The 13,726-nt window shown below is 42.5% G+C and overlaps 1 protein-coding gene across 3 annotated transcripts in view; it reads right to left on the bottom strand.

Annotated features, from left to right (window-relative positions):
• MYRFL (myelin regulatory factor like) overlaps nucleotides 1-13,726 on the bottom strand; it is a 116,530-nt gene that overhangs the window by 57,749 nt on the left and 45,055 nt on the right. For all 3 annotated transcript variants that reach the window (XM_059936483.1, XM_059936484.1, XM_059936485.1), the window contains exons 3-6: nucleotides 10,554-10,621; nucleotides 10,190-10,448; nucleotides 9,293-9,384; nucleotides 2,742-2,892 (exon numbers count right to left, since the gene is read on the bottom strand). In XM_059936483.1, the coding sequence (XP_059792466.1) occupies nucleotides 2,742-2,892; nucleotides 9,293-9,384; nucleotides 10,190-10,448; nucleotides 10,554-10,621 (570 nt within the window). The remainder of the gene's footprint in view (nucleotides 1-2,741; nucleotides 2,893-9,292; nucleotides 9,385-10,189; nucleotides 10,449-10,553; nucleotides 10,622-13,726) is intronic.

Here is a 13,726-nt window from a genome sequence, read left to right as displayed (position 1 = left end):
CCAGAGTAACCAGAGCCAGTCAGACTACTGATTGAAAACATGTTTTCACTAAAGTATGGTCATTTCCTTTTTGTCTTCCTGATCTGATAATAGCACTGAATACCTACTATGCTGTTTACTTCTGCAAGAAAAAAAAAAAAATGGGATGATGGTGGGGTGGCTGATCAGACTCTTGCTTTATTTGTTTTATCAAATCATTTTCAATAGCAATGCTTTGTGTATTATATGTTTATTTAAATACTTTTAAATGTTAGTAAAAATAAAACCTATTAAACACGTAACATTATCAAGTAGAGAAGAAAATATAAAAGTTGAAAACTCCTTTGGTAATTTTTTCCATATACGTTGTAGATATGGAACATGATTTTTAATGCATCAAGTTTCCTAAATGTTCCTCAGGAAGGGAGCTCCTTCCTCAGATAACACACAGAGGAGGGCAGTACTTAACTGCTTTGCTAGCTCTCTGTCACTCTGTGGATCTTTGCTTCCTGGGATCTCAATTTGGATGGCTGCCATTTAATGAAAAACATAGAGTTTCTAAATTTTCCTCTAATTTCAGAGACAGAAAATATGAATGGGTCTCCTGGGAAAAGAGGGTTTGTGTTCTTTGCAAGTTAAGCACCTCACCAATGGATCAACTCACTAGGTCACTGATTACCCTCAAGAAGCTGATCAAAGGCCCGACAACCACAGTGCCCGCCAGCAGCAAAGGGAAAGACCACTGAATGAAGGATTTGATAAAGACCACATGTCTTATGCCATCTGGGAACTTTATATTGACTCAGGTTTCTAGAACTAATCTGTAATTTGCTTGTGGAAAGGCTGGATGGATTGAATTGTATACATTTTACTACAGAGGGTAGTAAGAACTATCTTGGTTGAGAAAAATAAAAGGAAATATCTTTCTGTGATCTTCCATGTTTCACTGTCAAAAACTCTAAGGAAAGAAGGTAAGATTTGCAGCTCATATATGAGCATTAGCCCAAAATTTAGGGAGAGCTGTAAGCAGAAACTGAATGAACCCATACAGTTGAAGAGTATTCTGAATCTTAAACACAAATCTCTGGTTATAGAAACGATTCTACCTACCTAAGAGTAGCAATTCTGTTTTTGATATCAAAAGTTAATTATAAAGTCAAATAAACTGGCCTTTTAAAAGCTCTTTTTAACACATGTTGTAAATATCATTCCCCCCAAAAAAAGATGTAATAAAATTTTAATCCCTTAACTTTATTGCTTTTAGGTTATTTAGGAAAATGATATTTTTGTAACAAGTTAGACATAATAATCTAAGAAGACACAAGTGATTTTCTGTCTCAATGATGTGAGTAGTGAATTCACAACGGCCTGAGTTCTAATCCAGAAGAATACTGCCTTCCTTTTTTGCTTAAGAAAAGTGAATTACGGCTAAGCATTCAAAATAAATCTGCCTCTACACCTTTGAGTTGATACTACTTGTGTTCTCCTTTTTTTTCCAGATCAGTGGAGCATAGATTGGCTGTCCAAATAAACTTAAAAAATCTCCTCAAGTAAGAAGAGAGATAAATGTTACCTTGAAGACTTGATCAACTCAAATACATACAGACTAGGAAGCATTATAGGCTTCAATTAAAATACTGTGTATATGTGTGACAGTTTCATACCTTGGTACTCGTACTTAGGATAGAATATGGAAGAATCGCCAAAAAATCATCAAATGAAGCCTGACTCAAAACCAAGATCTATGGATCCTTCCCCTCTTTTTATATTGCACACAGTGGCAAAGATACAAGTTGTGACATTTCAATGAAACAAGTAGCAACTTGCTTCTTTTTGTCTCCTATTAAACAAACCAACTCCCAAAGTCTGTTTAAATCCTTAGATTTTAGGGAAAAGATTTCTTCCCTCTAGTTCATCCAACATAAAAGTCCTAGTGATAAGTTTTGCTCTTAATGAAGCTATATTTGAGTTTGGAAAATACCCTGAAGACCCTCAAGTTTGTAGCCCAGCGTTTCTCATTTCATATTATGTTTATTAATTGAAAATCCTATTCTTTAACCATTAACACGCTTCAGTGTTTCAAGAAGGCATTTGTAATCAATGAAAATTCTAGAAGAGTTGGGTAGGTAAATTATATCCTAAGGAATAAAGAGAAGGCTTGAAGGATGTTTAAGAGCAATAATGCATAAGTCCACATTTATTTCTTGAAACTATAATGGCATAAGAATAGGATAAAAATTTTCCAGTTTAAGGATATTTTGTATGGTTTGATTTCAGTCTCTTAATATAAAGCCACCATCAGCTATGATCGCTGCAGGCTGTATTGACAATAAATTGACAATACTGATTTGCAGCATAGATGTTGGGGCAGCTAACAATTTAATGTGGCCCCCCAAAAGTATTCTATGGAATTTTTTACTAACTGCAGGATTAAATGTTAATGATTTGGGAAATCTCCATTTTCCAGCTTTTAGTTTAAACTGGGCATGTGATCTCAGAAAGATTCCCTCTTCCTCTATCATTTAGTGGGTAAATTATGAGTTAGAATTACAAGTCTGGATTCCTGAAGGCCAGAAACCCATGTCCCAACAATTTATTGTTAAAATGCAAAATATAAGGAGTAAGACACACTTTCTGACTGATGCATCCCATTTGGTCAGGGGTGGCATCAAAGCTCAAATACTTGGATTTAGTTTTGAGAGTCAGCACTGCCTTTCTCCCCTCATTCTCCAGCCAAGCACAGGGTTCCTAAGGCCACTTACAGTTTTTCATATTGACTGTTTAATAAACTATGCCAAGGAACGCTTCGGTATGGCTGCCACTTCAAAGCAGGAGAGCACTGGTCCACAAGCATCATGTTCTGTCTCTCACTGTCGTGGTCCTGCACTTCGCTGCTGTGACTCCTGCTTGTCACTGCAAAGAAATCGGTGCATTAAATCTTTCCTCCAAGGCTGTTTTTCCTAGACTCACAGACAGCTGCATGGAGCTAATGCATAGGCCATGTATGAGGCAGAGGGACCGTGTGGGGAGTGACAAGTGTTGGGAGGCAGGGGGTGTGTGGCTGGCCTTGTTTCCTCATCTGTAAAATGAGCAGCTTGGGGTCAGTGATTCTAAGGTGCCACGGCAAGCATTTGTTAGAAATTTTTCCCTCAGTATCTAGCTACCCTATTTCTGTCATGGCATCTCCTCACTCCCAGTTTGTGTGATTCAGGTGAAGTCCTCTCCAAGCCCAAGGAGGGTAGGGGACGCAGGATTGATCAATCAAACTACAGCATTCACTATTTGCATCAGTAATTGCACCAGGTAGACACATGGCCTAATTCAATCCAAGCAAAGTGGATCTCAGCATTTTAGGGAAGACGGGTTCAAAGATGCTGATTCTTTTCCATGAGGTTTGAACCTATAAGTCACATCCCCAAGGGCTGCTGGCATCATTTTGGGACATGAGGGAAAAGCCTGTCTGGGAATGAAGCCAGCATGGCGGAAGGCAGAGTTGAGAATGAAGGGCACCCAGTCCTGATGGCATGATTTGAGTTCTGGGATCCACTCCTAAATCTTGGGTTACAGGAGCCAGTAAAGCCCCTCATTTTGACTTTTTGTTTGTTTTGTTTTTGCTTAAGGCAGTTTGAGGGGTTTTGGTTTTGTCCTTTGTTTCTTTGTTTTTGTTAATTGCAACCAATACACTCTAATCTATTATAGGTCCCTTGCGGCACCAAGATTCTGTGGTCTCTAGCTTTTTGAACTTAGATGAGTTATTTATTCACTTAGTGTCTTACTTCCCTCAACGGCAAAACGGAAATTGAAACAGGTGTCCTGCCCATCTTGCAACATCACACAAGCAGAGAAAATATCATAATACAAGTGAAAGGACTTTCAAAGCTAATACCAAGATAAAGTAACACAGAATATCTTGTTAGAAGGTAGTATTAACTATATGAAATTGCTACTTTTGTGTATCAAAAATGGTCCAATAACAGCAACTTCACATGTGCAAGCCGCTATTTTTGCATAATCCTTGCAAGTTGTTTGTCTAATTTGAGTTTGTCTAATTCTACCAAATGGTACAATTCAACCGCAGAAGTTTATGTAAACTCCATTAGGATGTTTGCTGTTTCCCTTTTCTGTGAGCTCCCCTACCTTCACTCATGCCTGATATCAGGAGTGAAAGAGAAATAGTGTGTGTACATAAGATCAGGTGTCGGCTGTAAGCAACAACACAGGATATGACACCAGCTTCTATACAGCGTGTGCACTTAGCCCACAGCTTGGAAAATGCAGGGGCATGTGGCTGGTTTTTCCTTCACTCATCTAGCTTGCTTTCTTTATACTTTTATTGAGGACTTCTTAAGTAAATAGCAGAGCTGCTTCAGGTTATTTTGGATCCCAAATGTCACAGAAATTGTGTTTTTCTTGGGGTATCACTATTACCAGTCACCTAAGCAGAACATCTGTTCTGGGGGTTTTGTAAATAACCGTTATGGAAAAGGATTTTCTCAAAATCCTGAAAAACGTTTTCCCAGCTAAGAATACAGGAGGTCAGGGACTTCCCTGGTGGTCCAGTGGGTAAGATTCTGCACTCCCAATGCGGGGGGCCCGGGTTCAATCCCTGGTCAGGGAACTAGATCCCACATGCATGCCACAACTAAGAAGCCCGCATGCCACAACTAAAAAAAGATCCTGCGTGCGGCTACTAAGACTCGGCGCAGCCAAAATAAAATAAAAAGGATACAGGAGGTCAGCAATGCAAGTAGCTCTTCATGCCCTCACTCCTCCAAAAGTTACCTGGCTCAAAAGCTTTTCAAAACAAACAAAAAACCTTCCATGGTTTGCCTGCTTATACCAAGTTCAGAGAAAGGGAGAAACTAGTTCTTCCATCTTTCCTTCCTCCCTCCTCCAACGGAGAGAGGATAAAGGAAGTTCAAGAGCTTGGAGTTTGGAATCAGAGGGAACTGGGTTTGAATCACAACTCTACATTTACTGGCTACACAATTAGGAAAATGGTCTAATGTCTCTAGGCTTCAGTTTCTTCACCTGCAAAACGTGAGTAACAGTATGATGCCTCCCAGGACTGTTGCAGGAATTCAGTGAGTCATGTCGGTAAGTGCTTAGCACAGTGTCTGCCACCAGTAAGAGTTTAAACAGTGGTGCCTTTGGTTAGTATTTGCAGCACTGTCATTATCACACGTGTCTGTTTCAACTCAGGTGACTCAGTTATTCCTAACAAGCCTTGGCAAATACTTCTGTTCTTGGCCTCCATAGTAACTCTATCTGATGTGAAATAATTAATGTCATGGGCCTGAGTGAATACCAGCTAACTGGGACCCTTTCCTACTCAAGTATGGCAGTAAGGTGCCAGGGGAATCAACCAAAGGTCAGCTCCACTCCTCCATGTGCTGGTAGGGAGGGTGGGCAGTGGGTAGGGGACATTGTCCTCAAGGATAAAGGTATTTCCAGACCTTTCCCATCACAGCAGCAAGATTTTCGGGGCAGCCACTCCATAGGACTGACATAGACCTGGCTTCCCTGGGAGCTAGCTATTAGCTGGTGAGCCCCAGGGATGGCAATCTGGGACCACAAGATTAATGATAATAATAATAATGATATCTACTGGTCCTGTGTGCTTTCTGTGCTGCAGGCGCTGTCCCAGACACTTGGCATAGTTTCTCATCAACTCGTTAACTCATCTTCAAGGTAAGGATCCCTTTTTTTTCAATAAACGTTCATTATTGAAGTATAATATATATGAAGGAGAGTACACAGATCATTAGTACACAATTTGATACTTTTTTATAAAATGAATTATACTAGGTAACTGCCACTAGATCAAGAAATAGGACACTTCCAGCACTCTAGAAGACGCACTCATGCCCTTTTCTGGTTACTACCTTCTCCTGCCTAGGAATAATCACTATTCTGAAATTCAACACCATAGAGGAGTTTATAGAAATGGTACAATATGATATGTACTCTTACGTGTTGGCTTCTTTTGCCCAACATCATGTTTATGAGATTCACTCATTGTTGTTGCAAACAGAAGTAGTTTGTTCATTTTCATTGCTGTGTAGTACTCCACTACATGAATATACCACAGTTTATCCCTGATGGCCGTTTAGGTTATTTTAAGTTTATGGTTATTACAACTAGTGCTGCTATGAATATTTGGGGGGATGTCTTTTAGTGGGCATGTGTATACACTTCTGTTAGGTATATTCCTAGGTGGGGAATCACTGGGTCATTGGATATGCTTTAGTAGATGCAGCCAAACAGATTTATAAAGTGGTTACAAGGTAAGGATTCTTAATCCCATTTAACAAATGTGGAAACTGGGGTTCAAAGACCTGAAATAACTAGTCCAGTGTCACAGCTGTTATGTGGAAGAGATGGGATTCAAACCTTCTCTTCTCTTCATGCTACACTGAGGATTTCTTGAGAAAATGTAACAGAAGAGAGAAGCAGAAGTATGAAGGTAGCAAACTGCCCAAGTCCCAACTTTTTGGAGAAAATTCACAGCTTGCATTTGAATGTCTTTCAAAATATTTTCTTATACGTTACTTTTTTAAAAAGTCTTAGAAATGGGTGAAGTAGAAATTGTGATTCTCATTTGATAATCAAGACAAGTCAGGCTTGAAAAGTCCCCAATTACTGGAGACATGAGACAGGTATTTTTCCTGACTGTACTGTGTGACTTCAGCCCATGCACCTCTCACTGTGGACCAAAAGGTAGGACTCTGGGGCTGAAAAACCTTCATGCATTTGAAGTTCAAACCATATGAGGCTATGAGCCCTCTTTTATTTAGAGTTTGGATCAGGTGGGACCAGGAACCCTCTCGTATTTGGGGTCCAGACCACGTGGGGACAGGAACCGGCTGGCAGGAGCCTGCCCAGCAGCTCCATTCTCTCTAGGCAAGATTTTACATTTTCCCCCAGCAACCCAGTAATTCTACATTGTGATCCCTGTAAACGGGGTTCTTGGCATCCTTGGCCAAAGTGAACTGCTGGGGAAAAGGTCACCGGAAAAGTCTTACTAATTGATTTAGAACATCTTCCCCCATCTAAATCCTGCCCATAAGACTAACTCCTCCTTCCACTACCTGTATGCCATTTCCCCAGGACCTTTGCAAAACCCTTGGCCTCTGCAACATCAAATATGAGTTCTCCACTGGAAAACTTCTGCTGAAAACATGGCATTTGGATTGGGTTTTTTGTTTTTTTTTTTTTAATTCCCCTGGGAACCTGCTCATTTTTCATTCTGGAACTGTTGTCTGGAGCCAGTTATCTTTAGATGGCTTTTCAGTGACCTTTGAATAGGCTTTAAACAAGGGATGCAACATTTCCTATCTGTTGGAACATTTCAGTTACTTTTCTATGGCTGTTCTCTGGAGAGGGTGAAAAATCAATGCCCTCTCTAGGGACAGGCCACAGAACATCACCACAGGATGGAGCTTAACTCTGAAATAGCCAGGAGAATTTGAGGAGCAATCTGGTTTGATGACAAAACTCTTGGAAGGTTTGGGTGACTTGCCCAGTACACTGAGGGAGCTGTTGCATCTGTGGGAGAGTGAACAGATGGTCCCCTCATCTGGCTAGAAATTTACTCAGCTTTCTGTATTTGAGAAGCATAAAGAAGCTGCAGGCAGGATGCAAGGATACCTGAAGAAATTAGAGTAACCATGCATAGGAAGGTGGATGGAGAGCTCTACATTATCCAGAAACAAGGCTTGAATTAGCATTTTGCGTTTCTAAGGTTGAATAAGAAAAATCAAGCAGCTGCCGGCCATGGTGGATACATGCAAAAGATAAGAAGGCAGTAGAGGTTTGGTTTATACGATGGCTGCATGCCCGGTGCGGTGCTACCACAGCATGCCTGGGGGGTTACGATCTGCGGGACATGGCCAAGTGACGTCATCGTCCACTGAAGGACCTTCACAGCCCATGATGGAGCTGAGGCCAGACGTCCCTGAAAGGACCAGCAGGCTCCACGGGACACAGAGGACCAGCTCTTATCGTGTGGCTGTGAAAGGCAAAGGCAGCAACCGGAGCAGGGGAGAAAGCCACAGGCACCTCCTGTCCGGGCAGCATAAACCTCTGGAGTGTAGGCACAATAGAGGGAGGGGAGCCTCGAGAGGGAAATCTTGGATTCTTGCCAAGCTGATGCATGGGAGTGAAAGAGATATGACTTGGTACCCTGTATTTGGGGCACTATTCTCACGGCCTACATTAAGTACTTATAGTGGCTAATAGCACTGGCATGGAGGGTTCTCCTTTCCCCTAATAAGTGTCACAGCGTTTATTCTGGAGATTCAGAAGTTCAAGCCTTCAGGCTCAGAAGCCTCAGTTTGTTCTCAACTTGATCAGGTCTCTAAGCTCAAAACATGATATGTCCCATGATATATAAGACAAAGAATGAGGGGGGCTGACCACTTGGGCATCGTATAATACTGCTGAAAGACTTCTAAAGTGATTTTCCAGAATTTCAAAGATCTACTGGGAACTTGCTAACTTGAAGCAAGTGCTAGGGAAGCTCAATTTTCTACCTTCCTGCTGCCCTGGAGAAATCCTCGAAAGCAGGGGTCCCCAACCCCCGGGCTGCGGACCGGTAAGGTCCATGGCCTGTTAGGGACCAGGCCGCACAGCAGGAGGTGAGCAGCGGGGCGCGCGATCAAAGCTTCATCTGCCGCTCCCCATCGCTCCCCATCCCTCGCATGAGCACCTGAACCATCCCCATCCTCCCCACCCCCCACGCATGGAAACTTGTCTTCCACGAAACCGGTCCCCGGTGCCAGAAGGGTTGGGGACCGCTGCTCTAAAGTCCTGCTCCTCCAAGTACCTCCCATGAGCCAGCTGCATCGGCATCGCCTGGGAGCTTGTTAGGAATGCAGAATCTCAGCTCCCACCTCAGGCGTGCTGAACCAGAGTCTGCACTTTACCAAGATCCCCATGTTACACGTGTGCACGTTTGAGTTGAGAAGGATTGAGCTGAACGAAGCAACGAGCACACCAGCGGGCTCTTGTAGGTGCTGCCACACAGCACGGCTTCCCCAGGCCTGGAGCCTTGGTCCTCTGATACACAATTGCCCCTAAAACTGAAGGGACCAGCATCTCATCTCCACCAGAGAGACAATGGCATCTCTTCCCAGGAGCACCTGTATGACCCTACCTAACACTGCATGAAACATTATGTCAAGAGGGGAGAAATAAATTCCCAGAGCCTATCATTGCCCTTCTATGAGAGAGAAACTAATTTTGTAGGGCTACTCCAAGGCTGGGGAAAATCCACGATTTAATGGCAGCGACAGGCCCCGGATTGGCTCACTTGGTCTGGAGTGGTGGTCCCACACGTGACAGTCCCCGGAGTCTTCCAGCGCCTGTGTGCACTTTCTCTTCTTGGTCGGTGGCAATGAGGGTCTAAAATTAAGAACCCAAAATAAGGTTAGGATTCTTCTTTTCTCTCCACGTCACAGTTAATCAAATTTGATTTCCCAGGACTCTGCTCTGGGCCTTTTCCTAAGACTAATTCTAGTTAGTTAAGGTTCCTTGAGTCCTACTAGTCTGCAACACCAGGTGGACACATGGAGTGGACGGAGCAAGCTCCTATTCTATGAGCCCTACTAAGTCTGAAACTTAGTTTTTCACTATCCAGTGGACCTGGGATTCACCTATTTGAAAAATAAACTGACAACATTTCCAAAGGCAGAGGACTCATTGAGACAAAGACAGAAGATAACTTAAAATTTAAGGGTATATTTTATACCTGAAAATGTTTTTCACATAGAATTTTATCACAGTTTTTGATGGCCTTTACTCTTTTTGCCATCCTCTAGATCCAGAAGGAGGAACGAAAGAGAGGAAAGGCGGAGAGGAAGGGAAAGAGAAGAAAAGAATACTAATTAAGACAGTTGACAGATATTTTTCAGGGAGCTCATTCACAAATCACTTGAGTGGTCTAGCTGAGGCTGCAGATGCAAACAGTGCTTTCTCCAGCACCCAGAATCTCCCTGTACATTTCTGACATTTTAGCTTTCCACTGAATGAGGACCTTGGGTTCAGTGGATTGTTAATTAAAAGTTGGTTTAAAGCCAAGGGCACTGGGTGTCTGATATATGTCTCAACACTGCCCTCTCGTGGAGAGGACTCCACAGTTCACTCTTAACCAGCACCTCTGGGGAGAGGCGCTGGCTGGTCTTTCATAACTCAGTATCTTGCCCTTTACCCAGGACTGTGGCACAGAGGCTGCGGATGGTAAGAACAACCAGTTCCCAGATGGGAGGACACAGACTGGTCCAGAGGGGTCCTGAGATGACGGGCATCTGGGTAGCAGTTGTGAGAGGCACTGTGGGAATGCGCAGAGTCGCTCATTTCAGACGAGCCCTGCGGCAGGTGTGCAGGCAGTATCCCAGGAGCAGCTGCCGAGTGGAGGAAAGCAGCTGGCGTCCCCCCGGCGGCAGGTGTCAGAGTCGGGCAGCACGCACCTGGGGGAACACACAAGTGAGAAAGGCCCCTCTTTCTCACCACGCAGAGTCCTAAAGAAGAGAAGCAAGTGCCAGACGTGCGGGAGGGAGGTGGGTCCCACTCACCTGTGACCTGTGGAGGAGAGCAGGAGTCTGACGCAGAATAGGGTGGGGTATCTGGGAGCTGGCGTTGCCTGAGGATTAGAGACATGCATTCCTTTTGTTTGTAACTTATTCCATCATTATTTTTTTTTTCACAAACTGGTAGCAGCCCTCCGTGTACAGCACCCCTAGGGAGGGTTCCAGGTGCTCCTGGGGGCCAAAGCCCACCAGAACATGCCCAGTGTCGTGTTGAGTGAGCTCTGAGTCAAACAGACCCGGGTTTGAGTCCCAGCTCTTCCACTTCCTAGCTGTGTATCCATGAACAAGTACTTAACCTCTCCAGGCCTGTTTCCTCACCTATAAAATGGGAATAATCATTATGCCTTCCTCATAGCATCATAGTGAAAATTACATGAGATACCGTGTATAAAGCCCATAACATACATCCCCAAACACAGTGCGTGCTCAACAAAGCTTAATTAACATTATTGTGGCTTCTTAACATTCTCAAAGCACTTACGCCAGAGAGATGGTTGGGCTAAAGCAGTATAAAATGTCACCACTAAAGCAATGGTTTTCCATCTGTGCTCTGGGGAATCTCAAAGCTCTTGGAAGGAGCTCAAGTGTTTTAGAAAAGAAAAATTTTAAAAGCCTGGGGGAAATATTTTATAACTTTTTTCTGTTTTACATATTGAGGTGCAAGTAAAATTTCATTTTAAAAAATGAGTACCATCACTAAGAAAAGTGTGAAAATGTCTGTTCAAAAAAACCCTACGTTTTCTGTTCAAAAAGTTTCTTATGGCTCAGAAACTCTGTGGTTCTAAGTTATATATAATCACCACCATCCTCCACTTGATTCTCTTGCTAGAGAGTAAGCTATCATATTTTTCTTGGTTCATTAAGATTTCAACATCATGCAATGAAGAGAGAAATCTGTTTTTATTATTTACTAGAAAACTTATGTTTTCTCCTCAAATTGGTCCTTTATAGTTTATTCACTTTTTATTAATAAGGGAATAGAAAACATACATTTCCCTTCCTCCAAAAACTCCACCGAAAAACTCCACCAAAATGAAACTCCAAAAACTCCACCGAAATAAAAGTAAAGGAATAAAGAGGCATAAACAGAAAAAGACATAGAGTACATGAACAGAGACTACAACAGACCATATTTCAGTAACAGTATGGCAGACAGAAATAGGATGGATGGTAACTGAATTAGCAGAAGGGAAAAGCTGCTTGGGGATGGTAGAGGGGATGTAGGAACCAACAAGATATTGTCCAATTTGAAAACAACTCCAGAAAAGCCCAAGACATTGGTATCACCAGCAGTTTCTGAATTCAGGGGTAAGGTAGGGCTAAAAGTGAAAGAATTGATTGACAGTTTAATTAAAGAACAGCTGGACCCTTAGATCAACTTCTCCCACCTGTATAGTCAGGCAACTACCTCTATCATCCCAACAGAAATTGGAAAGTTTTATTCTCTGGAGAAATGGATCCAGGGAGATTGTAGAGCTACTGGGCGAAAAATGGAAGGACTCGTTGAGCACATCCAGGTGAACAAAGCTCCCAGGATGCGGTGCAGGATTTACAGAGCTCATGGTTGGATGAATCCATACACGAGCTCCCCCTTCCACCTTGAGATGATCCTTACTGAAAAAGAACAGATTGTTCCTAAACCAGAAGAAGAGGTTGCACAGAAGAAAAGACATACTAGAAGAGACTGAAGAAATGAAAACTTATGGCCCGGGAATAAATGCTGCAAAAACATAAACGCAAATAAAAGCAGACAAAAAAAAACTCAAGAAAGAAAATATAATCGTAGTAAATTATATGTGAACACACAATGATAGTAATGTAATCCCTGAATATAAACCTAACCAAAACTTCTTATACAACTTTATGATATTGGGAGGCTGGGGATAGAAGTGGGTGTTGGATATGATATAAGAAAGTTAAATCCTCCTGGAAGATGATAGTAAGTTCTTAAGATGTATAAAGCAAGAACAGCAATATAAAACATTATTCAGATAAAAGGTGGTAGAAACATCTAAAAGAGTTGGAAAGTATCTGTCTCTGGGAGAGCCAAACTTAGGGACATGGGGAGGAGCAGGGCAAAGGATTACTGGTTTTCATTATAAGCCGTATATATGGCACCATTCAACTTCGTATCACTCTACGTGTATAAATCTACAAATTAGGACTTCCCTGGTGGCACAGTGGTTAAGAATTCGCCTGCCAATGGAGGGTAAACGGGTTCGATCCCTAGTCCAGGAAGATCCCACATGCCGTGGAGCAACTAAGCCCGTGTGCCACAACTACTGAGCTTGCACTCTAGAGCCCGTGAGCCACAACTACTGAGCCTGCGTGCCACAACTACTGAAGCCCGCGCACCTAGAGCCCGTGCTCCGCAACAAGAGAAGCCACCGCAATGAGAAGCCTGCGCACCACAACAAAGAGTAGCCCCCGCTCGCCGCAACTAGAGAAAGCCCGCACGCAGCAACGAAGACCCAATGCAGCCAAAAATAAATTAATTAATTTTTAAAAAATCTACAAGTTAAATTTTGTGATTGACTCTGTGATCTCACAATTCCACATTCAAGGTTCAAGGCAGTTGTTTACTTTCCTTTACATTTGCGGCACCACTGAATTCAATAATGTTAATGAAAACTGAAAATCACAAGCAAATTATCAATACACTCGAGAAATATGGCATGGCACATCACAGACTGGAATGCATGCTCCACCCAGCAGGTCCTTGTGGAGAACCAAAGGTCCCTGTGTTGAGTAGCAGCAACATGTGTTGGTGGTTTTAAAATGAGAATTTAGAAGTTTAAATACTTTCCTTACAGTTTACTCTCCCTTCCCAAACTCAGTCTGGCTACTCCTTTATTTCATTGCATTTCATGTTCAATGCGTTTTACTGTATTGGGAGAAATTTTGCATTCTTTTTCAGAAAATTTCACGTAAGATTTAATGATAGCTACCTTCAAAACTAAGCAAATTGTTTAAAACAAGGGCAATGATTAACCTTAAGAAAAACACTGTTGCCTGAGACTGTTTCTAAGCAGTTAACTCCTCCCTACTCACAATCATGATGTCAGCAATGCACATTAGACTGTTTTGGGCCTTCAGTGCTCTGAAGTTTCCTATTATGCTGAAGGGATTTCCATGAAGGGACCTAGAAATTGACAGAA

The sequence above is a fragment of the Balaenoptera ricei genome, chromosome 10, assembly GCF_028023285.1.
Source record: "Balaenoptera ricei isolate mBalRic1 chromosome 10, mBalRic1.hap2, whole genome shotgun sequence".
Lineage (NCBI taxonomy): Eukaryota > Metazoa > Chordata > Mammalia > Artiodactyla > Balaenopteridae > Balaenoptera > Balaenoptera ricei.
Note: the sequence above shows the minus strand (reverse complement) of the source record. Positions and strands in the feature narration are given on the sequence as shown.